The 16894-nt window shown below is 43.8% G+C and overlaps 1 protein-coding gene across 1 annotated transcript; it reads left to right on the top strand.

Annotated features, from left to right (window-relative positions):
• The first annotated feature begins 9810 nt into the window (after positions 1-9810).
• On the top strand, positions 9811-16496 carry SAYSD1 (SAYSVFN motif domain containing 1). The gene is made up of 2 exons (XM_064285522.1): positions 9811-10070; positions 15027-16496. The coding sequence occupies exons 1-2, from the start codon at positions 9882-9884 to the stop codon at positions 15369-15371; spliced, it is 534 nt and encodes a 177-aa protein (XP_064141592.1). The 5' UTR covers positions 9811-9881; the 3' UTR covers positions 15372-16496.
• Positions 16497-16894: the final 398 nt, after the last annotated feature.

Genomic DNA, 16894 nt, shown 5'->3' with positions numbered 1-16894 from the left:
TGTGGGACGTTTCTGCATTTGGACCGAAAGCGCTTTTCACAAGTTAGATGAGCTGTAAGGCATTTGGTGTAAAGCTGCCTCCCTCAAGAGTAACTACAATCTTCCCACGCACAAGATGATCAATACAGACCTTAGCAGAATCTTGAAAAGCCCCAAGATCCAAAGAGCCCTCTGAGCACCATGCAAGAAGATTCATCACAGAGTCCTGAAGAACCCACTGTGAAACCTGGGAATCATGCGGAAGCTAAACCCACATGCAAAGACCATGTGCTGAAACACCATCCTTTGCCAGGCCAGGAATCAGAAACTCAGGGTAGATAAAGGAGCAGCAGCACTAGTGGCCAAATCGATGAGAAGGGGGTTCCAGGCAAGAAGCCCGTGCTGATGTGAAGAAGCTGAAGAAGCCCGTGGTGAGAAAAAAGGCGGCAGTTACCAAGAAACCAGCAGCTGAGAAGCAGTGGCCCGCAGAAAAGAAACCTACTACAGAAGAAAAGAAGCCTGCTGTATAAACTCTTAAATTTGCTTATTCCATACAAGTCAAATCATTCTGGACAGATTATTTTGAATAAAGACCTGATCAAAGAAAAAAATTAGAGAATGAGTGACTGTCATATGGTAGCATAGATAATGCCAGAGCTAGGACTAGAACCCATGTCTTCAAAGTACTCTTTACCTTGATTAAATTCCTCCTCTCTTTTTTTTTTGCTCAGGTTACTTAAGTCCTACTCATCATTCAAGGTCAGTCAAGTACCATGCTTCTCCATGGAGTCTTTTAGGCCACTCTTACCCTCAATGAGCAATTCTTCTGCCCGGTAAGTTCCTGTCTTGTCTGTTCCACCGATGATGCTTAGCGGATAGTGTCTGGTGTTGTTTATCATTTCATGTTCTGGTTTCATCTTCCCTAAAAGTTTGTAAATTTTTTGGAGGTCAAGGATCACAACTTGTATCTGTTTGTATTCCCAGCACCTTGAAAGTGGCTTGCACATAGAAGGAGGCAGAGTAGTGGATCCATGCGCTCCGGAGTCAGATTCTCTGGGTTCACTTCCTGGCCCAGCTAGGTGCTTGCTGTGTGACACTGAATTACTTAATCTCCAAGTGCCTTCCAGAGAGCTTGCTGAGAAAGTAAAGCACACAACAGTTTTCAAGTGTTAGCACAGTGCCTGGCATATATTAAGCACTCCACAAAGGTAGGCTATTATTAGAGCTCAACAAGTATTTGTTTTGGTGATGAATTATACAATTGATCTCAAGGTTAAGAAAAAAAATTTCTTTTTTTAAAGGGATGAACTCAGAGATAGGAAATGTTTTTCCATAGGAAACAGGTGTAGAAAAAGTAACACACAAGTTGAAAATAGGACTAACGTTGGGTAGGAATCGTCTCACTTCCCCGGCATCACGTCTACCTGACTACAGATACAACAATGGCTCCCTGGGGTTTAGAGCACTGAAATGACTAATAGCTGAGCAGGCCACAAAAGGGTAGAGAATCAGGGGCCAAGGCCCTTAGGCAGTGCTCCCGATGCTAAGTCACACAGATGGGGCCAGTTTTGCCTCTGAGCTTCAGCAGCAGCTAATGCTGTTAGGATGAAAGATGGGTCCATTTGGGCCCAAATCCTGGTATTTCATGCAAGACTCTGGAAGGTCAATGGTTGGGGAAAAAATAAAAAGGCTGAGGGAGTTCCCAGAGTAGCCGAATTTGTCAGGATTCGGGAAATATACTGCTCTGAGTGTATGTGTATATATTTGTAGGGAAATGGCCCATTTCTTCCAAGGACTTTAAAGAGCACAAAATTTCCTTTCTTCCAACTTTACTCCCATACATAACCATGAAGCAGTAGGCTCGTTTGAAACACACAAAACCTATTGCTCTCTTTATTAGTAATCTCAACTTGCAAAGAGGTTCTTCTTTTCCAAATACTTTTGGAGAGTTTTGGGATGGGATTTACATATAGATTATTTTTGCTGTAATTTGGTAGATGTTGTCTAATCACCTGTCCTGTAAGCCACAGGAGGTACTTAACTGAACATCAAAGCTAAGCACAATGGAACCTGGAAGTGATGGATGTCAGGTGGGCGGAAAATTGTCACCACTTGAGATTCTGGATGCTACAGGGAGTTACAGAGATGCAGAAGAGGGAACTGAGGAAGCTTCAGCGACTGGGCAGGTCTGACTGGGAGAAAACAGCAGAGGCTCCTGACTCTTTTGGAACACAAAACCCCAGTAGTTGGGGGAACATGAAAAGGCAAAGTGTAAACCAGCAGTAGACGTCAGACAAAAGCCGTGTGACCACCAACCCAAGAGCAGGTAGGGGAAGGGGGTCTGCAGCAGTACCCTCCGATGCAAATGCAAAATAATACCGTAAAGAATTGAACTATCGCCAGAAATGTTTATTGTCTACAGCCAGTTACATAACCTCATCAGCTTTTCCTCTCTGGGGCTCAGTTTCCCCATATGTAAATCTGAAGAAATTGGACTGCTCCCCAGCCTGAGTTAGGGCTCTTCCTCCTCCTCTGTTCCCTCAGACCTCTGTGTTGTTGGGGGCCACTGAGTTGATTTTGACTCATAACAACCCCACATGACAGAGTAGTACTGCCCCATAGGGTTTTCTAGGCTGTAATCTTTACAGGGGAGCCCTGGTAGCACAGTGGTTAAGGGCTCAGCTGCTAACCAAAAGGTCAGCAGTTCAAATCCACCAGCGACTCCTTGGAAACCCTATGGGACAGTTCTACTATGTCCTATAGGGTCACTATGAGTCAGAATTAACTCGACGACAACAGGTTTGGCTTTGGTTTTTGGAATCTTTACAGGAGCAGGTTGTTAGGTCTTTCTTCTGCAGAGCCGCTAGGTGGGTTCAAACCCACCAATCTTTCGGTTAGCAGCCAAGTGCTTAACCATTGCACCACCAGGGCTCCATTCTCTGTGTTGTAATTGTCTGTTAACGAGTGTGCCTCCTCAACTAGGCCTTGAACTTCTAAGGGCTGGGACTGTATTCGATTCACCTCTGTATCCTCAGAGCCTGGCAGAGGGCCTGGCATATAGCAGGTATTCAATCAACATTTACTGACTGAATGGTCTCTAAAGTTCTCTCCAGAGCTCAACATAAAGCGTTGGCAAATCACCTCCCCAGAAGCTGTCAAGAACATGCTGCCTTGGTTCAAACCCCGTGGTCCTTCTTTTCTCTTTCCTTAGCTTCTTAATTTGCACTTCCTTTCTAAAGCCCTGTTTTACCTGCTTATAAATTCAAGATAGAGGTCTAATAAATGTGAAATATCAACCAGCCCTCTAGTTTACTTCCCTTCCCATTAGCAAGAACATAGGCCCTCTGTCTTAGCTTAGATTCTCTTGGAAGCAGACCGATCCTGAGGTAAAGATTTTAATGCAAGAGGTTTGCTGGGGAAATGACTCCAGGGAGCACTTGCAGGGGAACAGGACAGTGAAGAAAGGAGATATAGGGTACCTTAATTAGAAGGGACTGCTGTGGGCAAAGACCTCAGGGAGAAACACCTCAGAGTCATCCCCCATGAGAAGAGAGGGAGCTGGGGTATTTATCCACCGACAGCCATCCGAAATCAGCACTACTAACCTGCCTCATATACTAGTTAAACACACTCCTGCAGCTAGGGAAAGCCCTCAGGTTCTCCTAGAAACAAGTCATCCGCATGTACAGCAACAGTGAGATCTGAAGGGATATGGGCAGGGGACCCATACTTCCTGCTATACTTTCTAAGCTTAACGCCGCTAGTGTTCTCCCATCCCAGTTGCCTCTTCTTGGATTGAAACATACATTCTCCAGTTGAAACGGATGTAGTAATCACCCCTCCGCAGTTCAGAAATCCCCTCTCCAACATCCCTCATCAGTCAGCCTCTGTTTGAATGCTGCTAGTGTCAGGGAGCTCACTGCTCTGTAAGGCAGCCCATTCTGTTGCTAGAAAAAAAAAAAAAATACATGCTGCAAAATCTCTTTTTTCTAGATTCGACATCTGTCACCTTGTAATGTACACCTATGGCCTTAGTTCTGCCCTTTGGAGTTCCACAGAATAATCTCCAACTCCTTCACAATAGCCCTTTTAGTACAGTTTCTAAAACCAGCCGGTATGTTTTCACTATGACTTTTACTGCCCCGAATCATCTACTGCCTTTAACTACTCCTACTGTGATACGGTCTCTAGACCACTGGGTCTCAACTTGGGGCAAACCCCCCTCACCCCTGTGCCCGGAGGCATTTGGCAATGTCTGGAGACATCTGTGGTTGTCACAACTCAACTGGGGTTGGGAGGCTACTGATATTTATTGGGTAGAGGCCAGGGATGCCGCTAAGAATCCTACAATACACAGGACAGCCTTCCACAACAAAGAATTATCTGGCTGAAAATGCTGTAAGTGCCAAAGCTGAGAAACCCTAGTCTAGACCCATCACTATCCCAGGCACTAACTTCCAAATTATTCTTTGGCTTGTCATATAAAACGCAGTGCTCAAAATTTTACACATGGTGCCTGCAGGGCACCAAAGAGAACAGGAGAGCTTGGGGCTGGGGTTGATAAGGTCCTCCCTCCCAATGACAATGGGATTTGCTGTAGCATATAAAGCATCTGCTACATACCCCACCTCACATAACTGGCCAGCGGTCAGTGAAAAGCTCCAGGTCCCATTGAAATAAAGTACGCTCGAGGCAACGATTAAGAAACAAAAGCAAAAACGTAAAAACACAGATGTAAATTTAGAAGGAGGCAGCATTCCCTCTGAGCACCTCCACAACTTTTTAAACATGAATAACTGAACAAAAAATCATTCCACATTTTTTTACACTGAAGACATAATTGTAGACCATCCCTCCCAAATTTCCATCACCTGAAAATATGATAAATTGCCTTTTACATTTTCATCCAAGCCAGTCCTAAAAAGATCAGACAGGAAAGACTGAGTCTAATCCTTTCTTAACACTTTTTGGGTAAATCTGTGTCAACCAGCTATGAATCCACTTAATTGTGGCTTGTATTGATTTATCTGATTCAAGAAACACAAGGTCCAGATGGTTTTACTACTAATTCCTACCAAACATTCAAGAAATAGTTAATCCTACTTTATTCAAACACTTCTAGAAAAGGGAGGAAAAAAGGAGGGGGCACCCTTCAACTTATTTCATGAAGTTAATATAACTCTGAAACCAAAAACTGTCAAGGACAGTACATGAAAATTATAGGAAAACAGCATTAATGAATAGATATAAAATTCCTAAACAGAATATTATCAAACTGAATCTAGCTTTTAATATGTAATTTATAAAGTGATTAAATTTGGTTTATTCCAGGAATGCAGGGATGGTTTAAAAATAGAATACTTATTAATGTAACTCACCACATTAATAGATTAAAGGAAAAAGAACGTCAGTCTCAATTGATGCCGAAAAAGCATTTAATAAAATTCTCATGTATGATACAGAAAAGTTCAGCAACTAGGAATTAAAAAGATCTTAATATGACAAAAAGTATTTACAATAAACCTACAGTAAACTTCATAATTAAATTGTAAAAACTTTCCCTTTAAACTCGAGAATAAGGCAAAGATGTCCACCATGAACACATCTACCCAACACTGTACTGGAAGCCCTAGCAAGGGCAGTAAAAAAAGAAAAAAAAATACAAGCTTTAATGATTGAAAATGGTGAAATAAATCTGTCACTATTCACAAATGATAATGTAGTCTTTACAGAAAACTCCTTTCTACAGATAATTAAAATTTTTGATAGTTTACCAGAGTCAAAAGCCAGTTACACTAGTAACGGATGGTTAGAAAATACAATAAAGAAAAAAGGTAACCACTTAAAATAGCATAAAAATATAAGGCACTTAGGAATAAATCTAACAAAAGGTATGCGGAAGCTGTATGTACAAAATAATAAAATTTTATTGAAAGATGTTATGGAAGACTTAAGTTAATGGGGACACACATCACATAAATGGATAGGAAAATTTAGTATTGTAAAGTTGTCACTACTTCCCAAAGTAACCCATTTCTTTAATGTAAGACTTTTTGTGGAATTTGGTAAGCTGATTTTAAAATGTATATGAAAGATTTAAGGCCTAAGAACAGTGAAAACACTCACGAAGATGAAATACTACAAGGAATACTTTCCCCGCTAGATATCAAGACTAATAAAGCTACAGTAATTAAGACAATGGGGTTTTGGTATATGGATAGACTACTAGATCTAAAACAAACTACAGCCTAGAGACAGATGCTTGTGTACATAAAAGACTAACACATGAAAGACCTGGCATTCCAGATCAGTGGGAAAATGGATAGATTATTCAATAAACGATATTTACACAACTGGATATCCATATTAGATCCCTACCTCACACCATTGTTGTTTTGTTGTTCGTTGCTGTCAAGTTGATCTTGACTCATGGTGACTCCACGTGTACAGAATACAACTGCTCCATAGGGTTTTCAAGGCTGTGACCTTTGGGAGGCTGATTGCCAGGCTTGTCTTCCAAGGCATCCCTGGGTAGGTTTGAATCACAACCTTTTGGCTAGTAGTGGACCACTTAACCATTTGGGCCAGCCAGGGACTCCATTCTCACATCATACACAAAAATAAATTTTATATGGATTTAAAAAAATATGAAAAATAAGAAGGATATATGTATCTAGATGATAAAATTATGAAGAAAACAAAGATGTGAAAAACACACAATTCAAGATAGTGGTTACTTCTGAGGGTGGGGGTGGGGAAGGAGTCAGTAATGGACACACAAGCACACAGAGGACTTCAAAGGAAATGTTCTAGGGAACCCCAATAAGATTAACAGCTGGCTTCTCAATGAAAAAATGGAGGTCAGAAGGCAGTAGGATAGTATATTAAAATTGCTCGAAGAAAAACACTGTCAACCAAGAATCCATGTTTACTCCATAATCCTCTCTTCCTAGTCTTCCCCCATTTCAGTAAATGGCTCCAGTAATCAAATGGTTGATCAGTGTATGTGTGTGTGTGGGCGGGGAGGGGAGAGATGGGGGTGGGCAGAAATCTGTCATTCTTGATTTCAATTTTTCTCACACTCTACATCCAATCAATCAGCATATCCTGTTGACTATCCTCAAAATATATTCAGAATCTTACCAGTTCTCACCACCTCATTACTACTACTCTAGCCCAAACTACCATAATCTTATACTACTGTATTTGCTCCTAACTGGTTTTCCTTCTTCTGTTCTTGCACTTTTCCAATACCCCACTCCCGGCAGTCAATGTCATCCTTTAAAAATATGTCATATCTTCTTAGTGGTCTGATAGAGACTAGAATGGCCCCAGAGGTCATGGTCCCCAGACCTTCTGTTAGCCCAAGACAGGAACCATTCCCAAAGCCAACTCTTCAGTCAGGGATTGGGCTGGACTATGGGATAGACAATGATATTGGTGAAGAATGAGCTTCTTGGAACAAGTAGACACATGAGACTATACTGGCATCTCCTGTCTGAAGGGGAGATGAGAGGGTAGATGGGGTCGGAAGCTGGCCGAATGGACACGAGGAGAGAGAGTGGAGAGAAGGAGTGTGCTGTCTCATTAGGGGGAGAGCAATTAGGAGTATATAGCAAGATGTTTATAAATTTTTGTATGAGAGTCCAACTTGATTTGTAAACTTTCATTTAAACCACAATAAAAATTTAAAAGAATATGTCATATCTTGTCTCCTGATAAAAAGCATCTAATCGCTCCCCATCACGCTTAGAAAAAATGCAGGATCTTCACCATAGCCTGTGAGGCCTTACATCATCTGCCCCCTGGCTACCTGTGCATCTTTATCTTCTACAATTCTCTCCCTTCTTCACTCTGCCCCAGTCATACTGGCCTCCCGATGTTCTATGAGCAGGTCAAGGATACTACTTAAGGTCTCAGGATCTTTTTTTTTAATTTATTTATTGTGCTTTAAGTGAAAGCTTCCAAATCAAGTGAGTCTCTCATAGAAAAAGTTATACACACCTTGCTATGTAGTCCTAGCTGCTCTCCCCATGATGAGGCAGCACATTCCTCCTCTCCACCCTGTACTCCCCGTGTCCATTTAACCAGCTCGTCTTCCTCTGCCTTCTCATCTCACCTCCAGACAGGAGTTGCCCACATAGTCTCACGTGTCTAACTTGAGCCAAGAAGCTCATGCCCCCCAGTATCATTATCTATCTTATGTTCCCGTCCAATTCCTGTCTGAAGAGTTGGCTTTGGGGACGGTTCCCGTCTTGGGCTAACAAAGGGTCTGGCGACCGTGACCTTCAGGGTCCCTCTAGTCTCAGTCAGACCATTAAGCCTGGTCTTTTTATAAGAATTTGAGATCTGCATCCCACTGTTCTCCTGCTCCATCAGGGATTCTCTGTTGTGCTCCCTGTCAGGGCAGGGTCTCAGGATCTTTGTACCTGCTGTTTCTTCTGCCTGAACACCGTTCTCCAGGTATCCACGTCTCACTCACTCATTTCATTTAGGTCTCCTGCTCAAATGTCTTTCCCTGGTAGTTGGCTCTAAACAGCTCCACTACTTCCATTCTTTACTTTGTTTTTTTTCTTCATAGTACTAATCAATACTGGAAATTACATTAGTGAGGTATATATTTCCTTATCATCTATCTTCCCCTTTGGAAACAGGGGTCTTTGTTTCACTCATTGCGGCATCCCTAGTGCCTGGTACAATACTTGACACATAGCAGACTCTCAATAAATATTTGTTGAGTGAAAGACTCCAGTTTGTCTAGTGCCTGACTCAAACTTAGCAAGATCCAATCAATATGAGTCTCAATTATGTGACAGACATGCAGCTAGATGCTAAACCCACACCAAACCCATTGCCATTGAGTCAATTCTCACCCATAGCCATCCTATAGGACACAGCAGAAATGCCCCAAGGCTGTAAATCTTCACAGAAGCAGACTGCCACCCCTTTCTCCCGCAGAGCAGCTGGTGGGTTCAAACCTCAGACCTTTGGTTAGCAGCCAAGCACTTTAACCATGGCCCCACCAGGGCTCCTTAGCTGGATGCTGGAGCTTTAAAAAGTATATAAAACAGTTCCTGACCTGAATTGAATGATGGTTACCTTTTGGGCGGTTCCTGATCAGGTGATAGTTCAAGAGAGCCCTTGGGGTATTGGAAATGTTCTTTATCTAGGTGGTGGTCATATAAATGCATATATAAGTACAACTCTATTGAGCTATACACTTAAGGTATGTGCATTTTAAGTTGCACCCTGATAAAAAATAAATAAATAAGAGTTTCTGAACTATCTAAACACATTAACAGGTTATTTTCCAGTGTGGTAAGAGCAACGATAAAGGTCTGCAGAGCCTGGTACACAAGGTGTGGGAAAGTAACCCTTCAAGTACCTACAGTTGGCATACCCTGATAAGAGGAAAATAGGATGCACACTGTCTTCCTTCTAACACCACGACTTCTCAGAGAAGTCCTGGGCTTTCTTCCATGTCCTGGGATCACACTCTCAATTGGGTGTTCAGCACTGGTGTCCAAATAAGCGCTCAACAGCCAAGGATGCTCTACCTTTTGGGGACCAGGGCCCTCAGGAGATTCCGTCAATGGAGCCTCAGGCCAGATAAACAACGGGACAGTCTTTATGCTTTAGATTTCTAACTGCAGCATGAGGATGTGGACCCAATGTCCATGTGCGTTTCACGAGACTATTATGGGTACGGATATGACCTACTGGACGTCATAATCACAGAAGACAAAACATTCAAAGATACTTGGCCCGGGCCACAACACTGCGCACGCGCAGCCAAGAGCCGCTGCCACGCAGGCGCACGAGGGTCCGGCTCTAAGCAAAGTGGGAGGAAGACGTCGGCGGGCGCGCGCGCTCCCGGGTGCGCGGGGAGAGGGGCGCGCGCCATGGAACAGCGGTTAGCGGACTTCCGCGCCGCCCGAAAACGGGCCGGGCTGACAGCCGGACCCAACACCTCAAACCAGAGCTCACAAACCTCGGGAGAGAAGGCGGAAGCATCCCCGGGCTGGCTAAAGCGGTTCCTGGTGTGGAAAGCGAGGCCCGCGAGCTCGCGGGCCCAACCTAGCCACGCTCAGGTGAGACAAAGGAGGTCGCATCCCCAAGACCTGGTTTTCTGTGCAACCGTCACAGACTCACTGGAAACTCTGGCCGAGGCCCCGCTCCGCCCCGCCCGAGGAGAGGCCCCGCCCCCGCCCGAGGAGAGGCCCCCGCTCTACCACGTGACTGCACGCACCCTCCCCCCCCCCCCGCCCCGAGTTTCCGGGGTCTGGACCTGGCGCTTCCTGCCAGGGGTGTCAGCACTGTTATGTGGCTTTGACATTTTCTTTCCAGGCAGGGTCTAGGGTCTTGGAAGAAATCATCTCTGCACTTTAATTATCTACAGCGAGTTGAGTTATCGTTGTGATGCCCTGTGGCTTTGGGAAACCTCCCCAGATAACCGTATTGAGCCACAGCCCTCTGCTAATGGAGGGTAGAGGGTCTAATTGGATACTGATAAAAAGTGGCAGTAATTAAGGCTTCATTTGATTCACACCTGGGACGCATGCAGCCAGTAGGCCAAATAGGCTGTGCTTTAGAAACGGGGTTTAAATACAAAACTTGCAGAAGTGTATAGCTGTTACTGCCAGTGGCGACACGTGCTAGTTCATTGCTGTTGGACTAGAGAAACTTATTTAGGTTCTGTAGTGAATGTTCGAGGAGAGAACAGGATTTGGAATAATATGATAGCCTTTTAACCCTTAGTTTTATTTTTTTTGTATCCCTTGTATTTTGCAAATGAAAATAAGTCACATCTCTTAATGGCTTCGTTTAGTTTTCATTCATGAGTTAAGTGGTAAGGTGATTTCTATGTGAGATTGCAGTGTCAATATGGGAAAACAGAACAAAAGATTATCAAGGGAAAGTCGGTGCTTTGAAACGGTGAGGTCTTTATTCCTTAAAAAAATTCCTTTTCAAAATAAAAATGTGCTGGAACAAAAGCGCGTTGTTCCCTTAAAATCATTTCCCTTCATTTCATTTATAATTGAACAATGTGATATTAGGAATTTTTTTTTTTTTAGTCCGGAGGAACTTTATTCTCCATAATACCCAGGGTTCCAACTGACTTGTAAAAAAGGTAAAAAGAGTGCAACAGGGTTCAAACAATCCATTTCCTTGCGTGCAGTTTGTCTCAGTTGCCTTTGGATAGCTTTATTGTTGATTAGAGCTTACTGAGCACAACAATTGCTTCAGATTTTTAAAATCCATTTCCCCTGCTCTGTTTCCCCCTGCAGTTAAAAACAATGTCAAACCCACACAATGAGTGTTTTGACTGTGCGTCTCTCATTTCCAAAGCAATATGAGATCATTGAGTTGGACCCAGACAAGCTGAACTCCATTATTAAAACCCCAAAAGCTGATGTCCTGACAAAGGGATGAAAGGAAATGCTGGGCATCAAGTTGGTCCTTATTAATTGCTGTGTTTTTCATAAGGGCCTCTGCCTTAAGCTCATTTTCATTGACTCACCATTCCTGGGTTTGCTCTGGTGTGAAAATTCTCATTAAAGTTTTTTTTTTTTCCCATCATTTTCCATCCATCTCCACCTAATCGTTTTGGTGGCGCACTGTGGCTTGCCAGAGATTTCTTTAGCCTTCTATTTGCAATTGCTTCTTCTGGAATGTCATTGACAGGAAGCATCCACATCCCCCCACCCCCACCCCTGGCAGTACTTAATAAATTATTTTTGGAAAAAACCAGCCCTCCAAAATAAAATTCGACCACATTAAGGAGAAAAATGCTTGTAGCTTTTTGTTTGTTTGTTTGTTTTAAATCCTACAGAAGCCCCCTGCCTTTCTCTACAGCCTTATTCCACCCAAGCACCCAGTGCTCCATCTGGCCCAGGGTCCCTCCCCCACACATCTAGCCGCTCCTAGCCTCCAGACCTTGGCTCAGCCAAGCTTACTGCTCAAATACTGTCTTTCCTCAGAGTCACCTGGCTAAGCACAGCCTTCCATTGTTCTCTAAAATCTAGGAGCCATTTTTGATTTCTTCTTTTCCCTGACCATCATTTATGCATTCATTCAACAAAATCCTATCATATGCCCACTGTGTTTCCAGCTACAGCTCTACGTCCTGGGAGATAGTGTGATAAAGGCAGATTAAGGCTGTGCTCTACAGAATTTGCATTTGAGTTTGGGCTGGGGAGAGAAGGAGGATAATAAATAAAAGAACAAGATGTTAAATGCTACCAAGGAAGAAAATCTAGGCTACTGTGATAGTGAATTGGGGGTAAGGGGAGCAAAGTGTTACTTTAAATTGGTTGTTCAGGGAAGGCTGCAATAAGGAGGTGACATTTGACAAGCAGGAGCCACTGTGCAGAAATCTGGGAGCAGGGCCAAGGGTATGTTGGGTGACATTGTTGCTGAGGTTTGAAGGAGAAGAGGGAGCCAGTCAGGGGAAGGGGGTGTTCCTCTCAGAGGGAACCTCAAATGCCAAGGCCCCGAGGTGGGAAGTGGCTTGGTATCTGAGGAATAGAAATGCCGTCCCTAAGCTTTGCCTGCCTATGTTGTGAGGACCATAAACGCTTCTGCACAGAGCTGTTACTGGTTGAAGTATTGCAGAAGGCGAACTGGTACTAGAACAAACTCCAAAAGAGGCAGGGAATTTCCACCTCCCTCCTCGCCCTCATTTGTTCCCATTGCCAGTTGTTTCCGTTCCATCTCCCTCTAGCTCTCTAACCCTTCTCCTGCCCCTCATTAGAACAAAAACATGGAGTTTGCCATGGAGCCAACCCCGACTCATGGCGGCCCCATGTGTGTCACATAGAACTATGCTCCATAAGGTTTTCAGTGGCTGATTTTTGGAAGTAGCTCATCAGGCCTTTCTTCCAAGGTGCCTCTGAGTGGACTCCCTTTGGTTAGCAGCTGAGCGTGTTAACAGTTTTTACCACCCAGGAGCTCCCTAATTAAATAAAAAGGGCTTTGGAGGTGACTGCCCTAAGAGTGAACCTCATCTCTGCCTGTCGCTAGCTGCATGACTTTAGGGCAGTTACTTCATCTGTCAATGTGGCCTTATCAGTAAATAAAGACTAATATTGCCTGTCTTCTGGACTACAGGAGATCAAGCGTCTTGAAGGCAATCAATAAATGGTAGCCGTGAGCATTTTTCTTTTTATACTCACCAAATAACAAAGTCAATTCAGTTTACTGTGAGTTTTAAGTTGGTTCCATCCCCCAAATGTATTCTGTGTCCATCATTTCTCTTCGATTTCTCTGTTGCCACCCTAATCTATGCATGGGCGTCTCTTGCTGGGCCACTGCATCAGCTCTTAACGATCCCTCTACTTCTACTCCTGCTCTCTGGCAGCCTATTCTATACATGGCAGCAGCAGCGGGGGCAGTCTTAAATGTGTATTAGTTCCCTACTAAGACCTTCAGTGGTCTCCCATTTCTAGAATCCTTATCGCAACCTGCCTGGCCCCATGTGGCTGGTTCCTGCTCCCTCCCCCTGCTGTCCTTTTGCACCATTCCCCCACTTGCCTAGGACACTGCGGTCATAAGGTCTGTCCTGTTCCCTGACAAGAGAGCCCTTCCCAACCTGATGCATTCCTTTTCTTGCTCAAGAAATATTATGCTCACTGATCTGAAAAGGACATTTGTTTATTTAACATATGGAGGTGGGCGGTGGTGCTGATGATATCTTAAGGGCCTGTCCGATCAGAATTCCCTAGCTAAAGAGATAGTAGTTACAAGGTTGATGCTAAAAAAGGTTTTTAACCAAATGGAAGTTCCTAGGCACCATACATTAGGTGACTAGCATTTTTATCAGCAGACCATATAATCAACATTTGCGGTCCTCTTGTAAATTTGCAAGTGAAGAAGAATAGGGGATCTAACTGACGAAATGAACTGAAAGTTCGGCTGTATGTTGAGAATTTACGTATGGGGTGCTATTTGGCTCTAGAGATACCAAAGAATAGAAATGATAGTCTGTGGCCTCATGGTGTACTTATAAATGATCTAGGGGTGCATATGATATACATGAAAAGAGAGACACTTCAATGCTGAGTCATTTGGTGTCTGGGTGGTGGCATTTCTATTTGTTGACTAAATGAAGGGTCTTGGATTCCAGCCAAAGGGACTTGGATTTTAGCTTGTAGGCAATGAAAATTTGTTGAAGGTCTGTGAGCAGGAGGTGATGGGTGTTTAAGAAGATTGATTCAGTTGTATGGAGGATGGTTTAAAAAGGAGCCCTTGTGGCGCAGCGGTTAAGTACCTGGCTGCTAATCGAAAGGTTGGCAGTTCAAACCCACCCAGCAGCTCTGTGAGAGGAAGATTACAGCCAAGAAAACTCTATGGGCAATTCTACACTGTCACGTGGGGTCGATTATCATATCGACGTCTCTGTGAGTCCTAATCGAGGTAACTGCACCTAACAACAACATGTAAGATAGTTTGGGGAGAGGAGAGACCAGTTAGGACACAGTGCTTGGGTCCTGGTGTGAGTGATAAGGGCCTGTGTAGGGTAGTTGTAGGGAAGGGAAAGGTAAGAGGGACCAGGAATGACTACAGTAGTGACTTTTTTTTTTTTTTTCGAATACATGAAAGAGATTTTTGTTTCCATTTTAGAATTATGTCACTTACAAAATCTTAGCTCAACTAATCAAATCCACAAGCATTTATTGACTCTGTGTAAAACAGATGTCGTGGCTGTTCCATTATCAGTTACTCCTGGGGAGTTTCTATATTGAGTGCAAATGAGTTTTTGTTAGCAGCAGGCTAATCTGAGGAAATGCCTCCCATGGATGGGAATCCATCTGAATGCTGTACGGTTTTTATTGGGTCACATCTCACTAAGTGCTCATCAGCTTTGATTCAGCGGGGGGAGGGCACGTAAGCTCTTTGGACATGATTGTTTTAGAGAGTTGGCAAGAAAATAGAAATCAATGAGCCAGCAGCCTTCCTAGAGCAATGAGAACTGCCTCTTCAGATTGCCTTTGATCTCTCAGCTCCATTACCCTTTACTCTTATTTTTGTTTGCTTGTTTGTCTTAGGAAGCAGCTCAGCCTGGAGGCAGCACATCACAGCCACCACAGAATATAGCCATTCCTCTGCCACCTCGCCACGACCGGTCTTTCCTGATCAATATCACTGTCTTGAAGGTTCTTCTCTGGTTGGTCCTACTGGGACTATTTGTGGAACTGGAATTTGGCCTGGCTTATTTTATCCTGTCCTTGTTCTATTGGATGTATGTCGGGACCCGAAGCCCTGAAGAGAAGAAGGCAGGAGAGAAGAGTGCCTACTCCGTGTTCAACCCGGGCTGCGAAGCCATCCAGGGCACCCTGACTGCAGAGCAGCTTGAGCGGGAGTTACAGTTAAGACCCCTGGAGGGGAGATAGCACCTCACTCCGCTGTCGGGCAGCTAACCTCAGCACGGTCCTCTTAGCCCTCAGGCCTAGACTTGACTTCCTGTGCACAAGACTCAGGACGGCTCGCGGGTTAGCTCTGTGACCGCGCAGTTCTGCATTCTTTCCCTGATCTGCTGCTGCAGTTTTATCTTTGGACTTCTCTTGGGTTTTATTGAAACCCCTTGAGAGACACTCACTGTCTGATGCAATTTGTAAAAATTACATACTTGAGAAAGGGCCTTGTTTGTCTCATTTGAGAGAAATGATTTTAGATCACTAAACAGGTATTGTGGAAATTATCTGCTAAAAATATCCAGCTATGTGATATAATGGTTAGGTACATGATGATAAGGGCCATACATTAAAGTAAAGCTCTCTTCGTCTTTTAATATTTATTTAAAAATATTTACCATCAAGTCAACTCTGACCTGTGGTGACCTCGTGTGTGTCAGAGTAGAATTGTGCTAGATGGGGTTTTCAGAGGCTGATTTTTTGGAAGCAGGTCACCAGGCCTTTCTTCTGAGGCACCTCGGTGAACTTGAACCTTCAGCCTTTGGGTTAACAGCCAAGTGCGTTGACCATTTGCACCTTCCAGGGACTCTTAATATTTATAGCATTTTTTTCCCCTGAAAAGTTTTAAGTTGCCAGGGTTTTTGTTTTTTATTTGTTTTGCTTCCTGCTTTAATTCTTGCTGTTCATTCATTAAGGAAACCCTGATGGTGTAGTGGTTAAGCGCTACCGCTGCTAACCAGGCTGTCGGCAGTTTGAATCCACCAGCAGCTCCTTGGAAACTCTATGGAGCAGTTCTACTCTGTCCTATAGGGTCGCTCTGAGTCGGAGTCAACTTGGTGGCAGTGGGTTTTTTGGTTTTTTATTCGTTAATGATATCGAAAAATAGAATATCGTTAGAGCATGTACTTTTCAGAAACAGGTGCCCACCACCCATCACCAGCTCTGCTCTCGTGTTATTCTGCCCCCACTCAATAAAGGAAGAGAAGAAGAAGCAAAGTCCTACGTGACAGGTGTGGGGAGAGATTTCAAATAGTCAATATTGGCAGATTTGATAAGTAGTTATTAATGATAAATTCAGCAAGAAAAAAAAAAAAAAACCTTGAGTGTGTACAAAGGGGAGGGCTGGAAGTGGAATTCCAGACTCGTTGGCTGCGTGGGTTGTTTCTTATTTCCTAAGGGCTTTACAGTTTTTTAGCAGTCCCTATGCCTGTGGGCCTCTGGTGAGAAACTATGTAAATAGTGATAATCAGACATGATTTCTATGTTCCTTCCTCCTTCAATACAAAGGTGGAGTTTCACACGCAGACATGCCCATTGCTGTCGAGTCGATTCCTACTCATAGTGACCCTATAGGACAGAGTAGAACTGCCCCATAGGGCTTTCAAGGAGCCATTGGTAGATTTGAACCACCGACTTTTTGATTAGCAGACTGACCTCTTAACCACTGTGCTACCAGGGCTCCAGGTGGAGTTTGAGCTCCTTAAAATTGGGCCAAGCAAACC

Source organism: Loxodonta africana, chromosome 1 (genome assembly GCF_030014295.1).
Source record: "Loxodonta africana isolate mLoxAfr1 chromosome 1, mLoxAfr1.hap2, whole genome shotgun sequence".
Taxonomy (NCBI): domain Eukaryota; kingdom Metazoa; phylum Chordata; class Mammalia; order Proboscidea; family Elephantidae; genus Loxodonta; species Loxodonta africana.
This window is presented reverse-complemented; position numbering and strand designations above follow the sequence as displayed.

Coding starts and splice junctions, on each gene's coding strand:
- SAYSD1 (XM_064285522.1), top strand. CDS start 9,882: ATGGAACAGCGGTTAGCGGACTTCCGCGCCGCCCGAAAACGGGCCGGG. Junction 10,071..15,026: donor CCCAACCTAGCCACGCTCAG/GTGAGACAAAGG, acceptor TGTTTGTCTTAG/GAAGCAGCTCAGCCTGGAGG.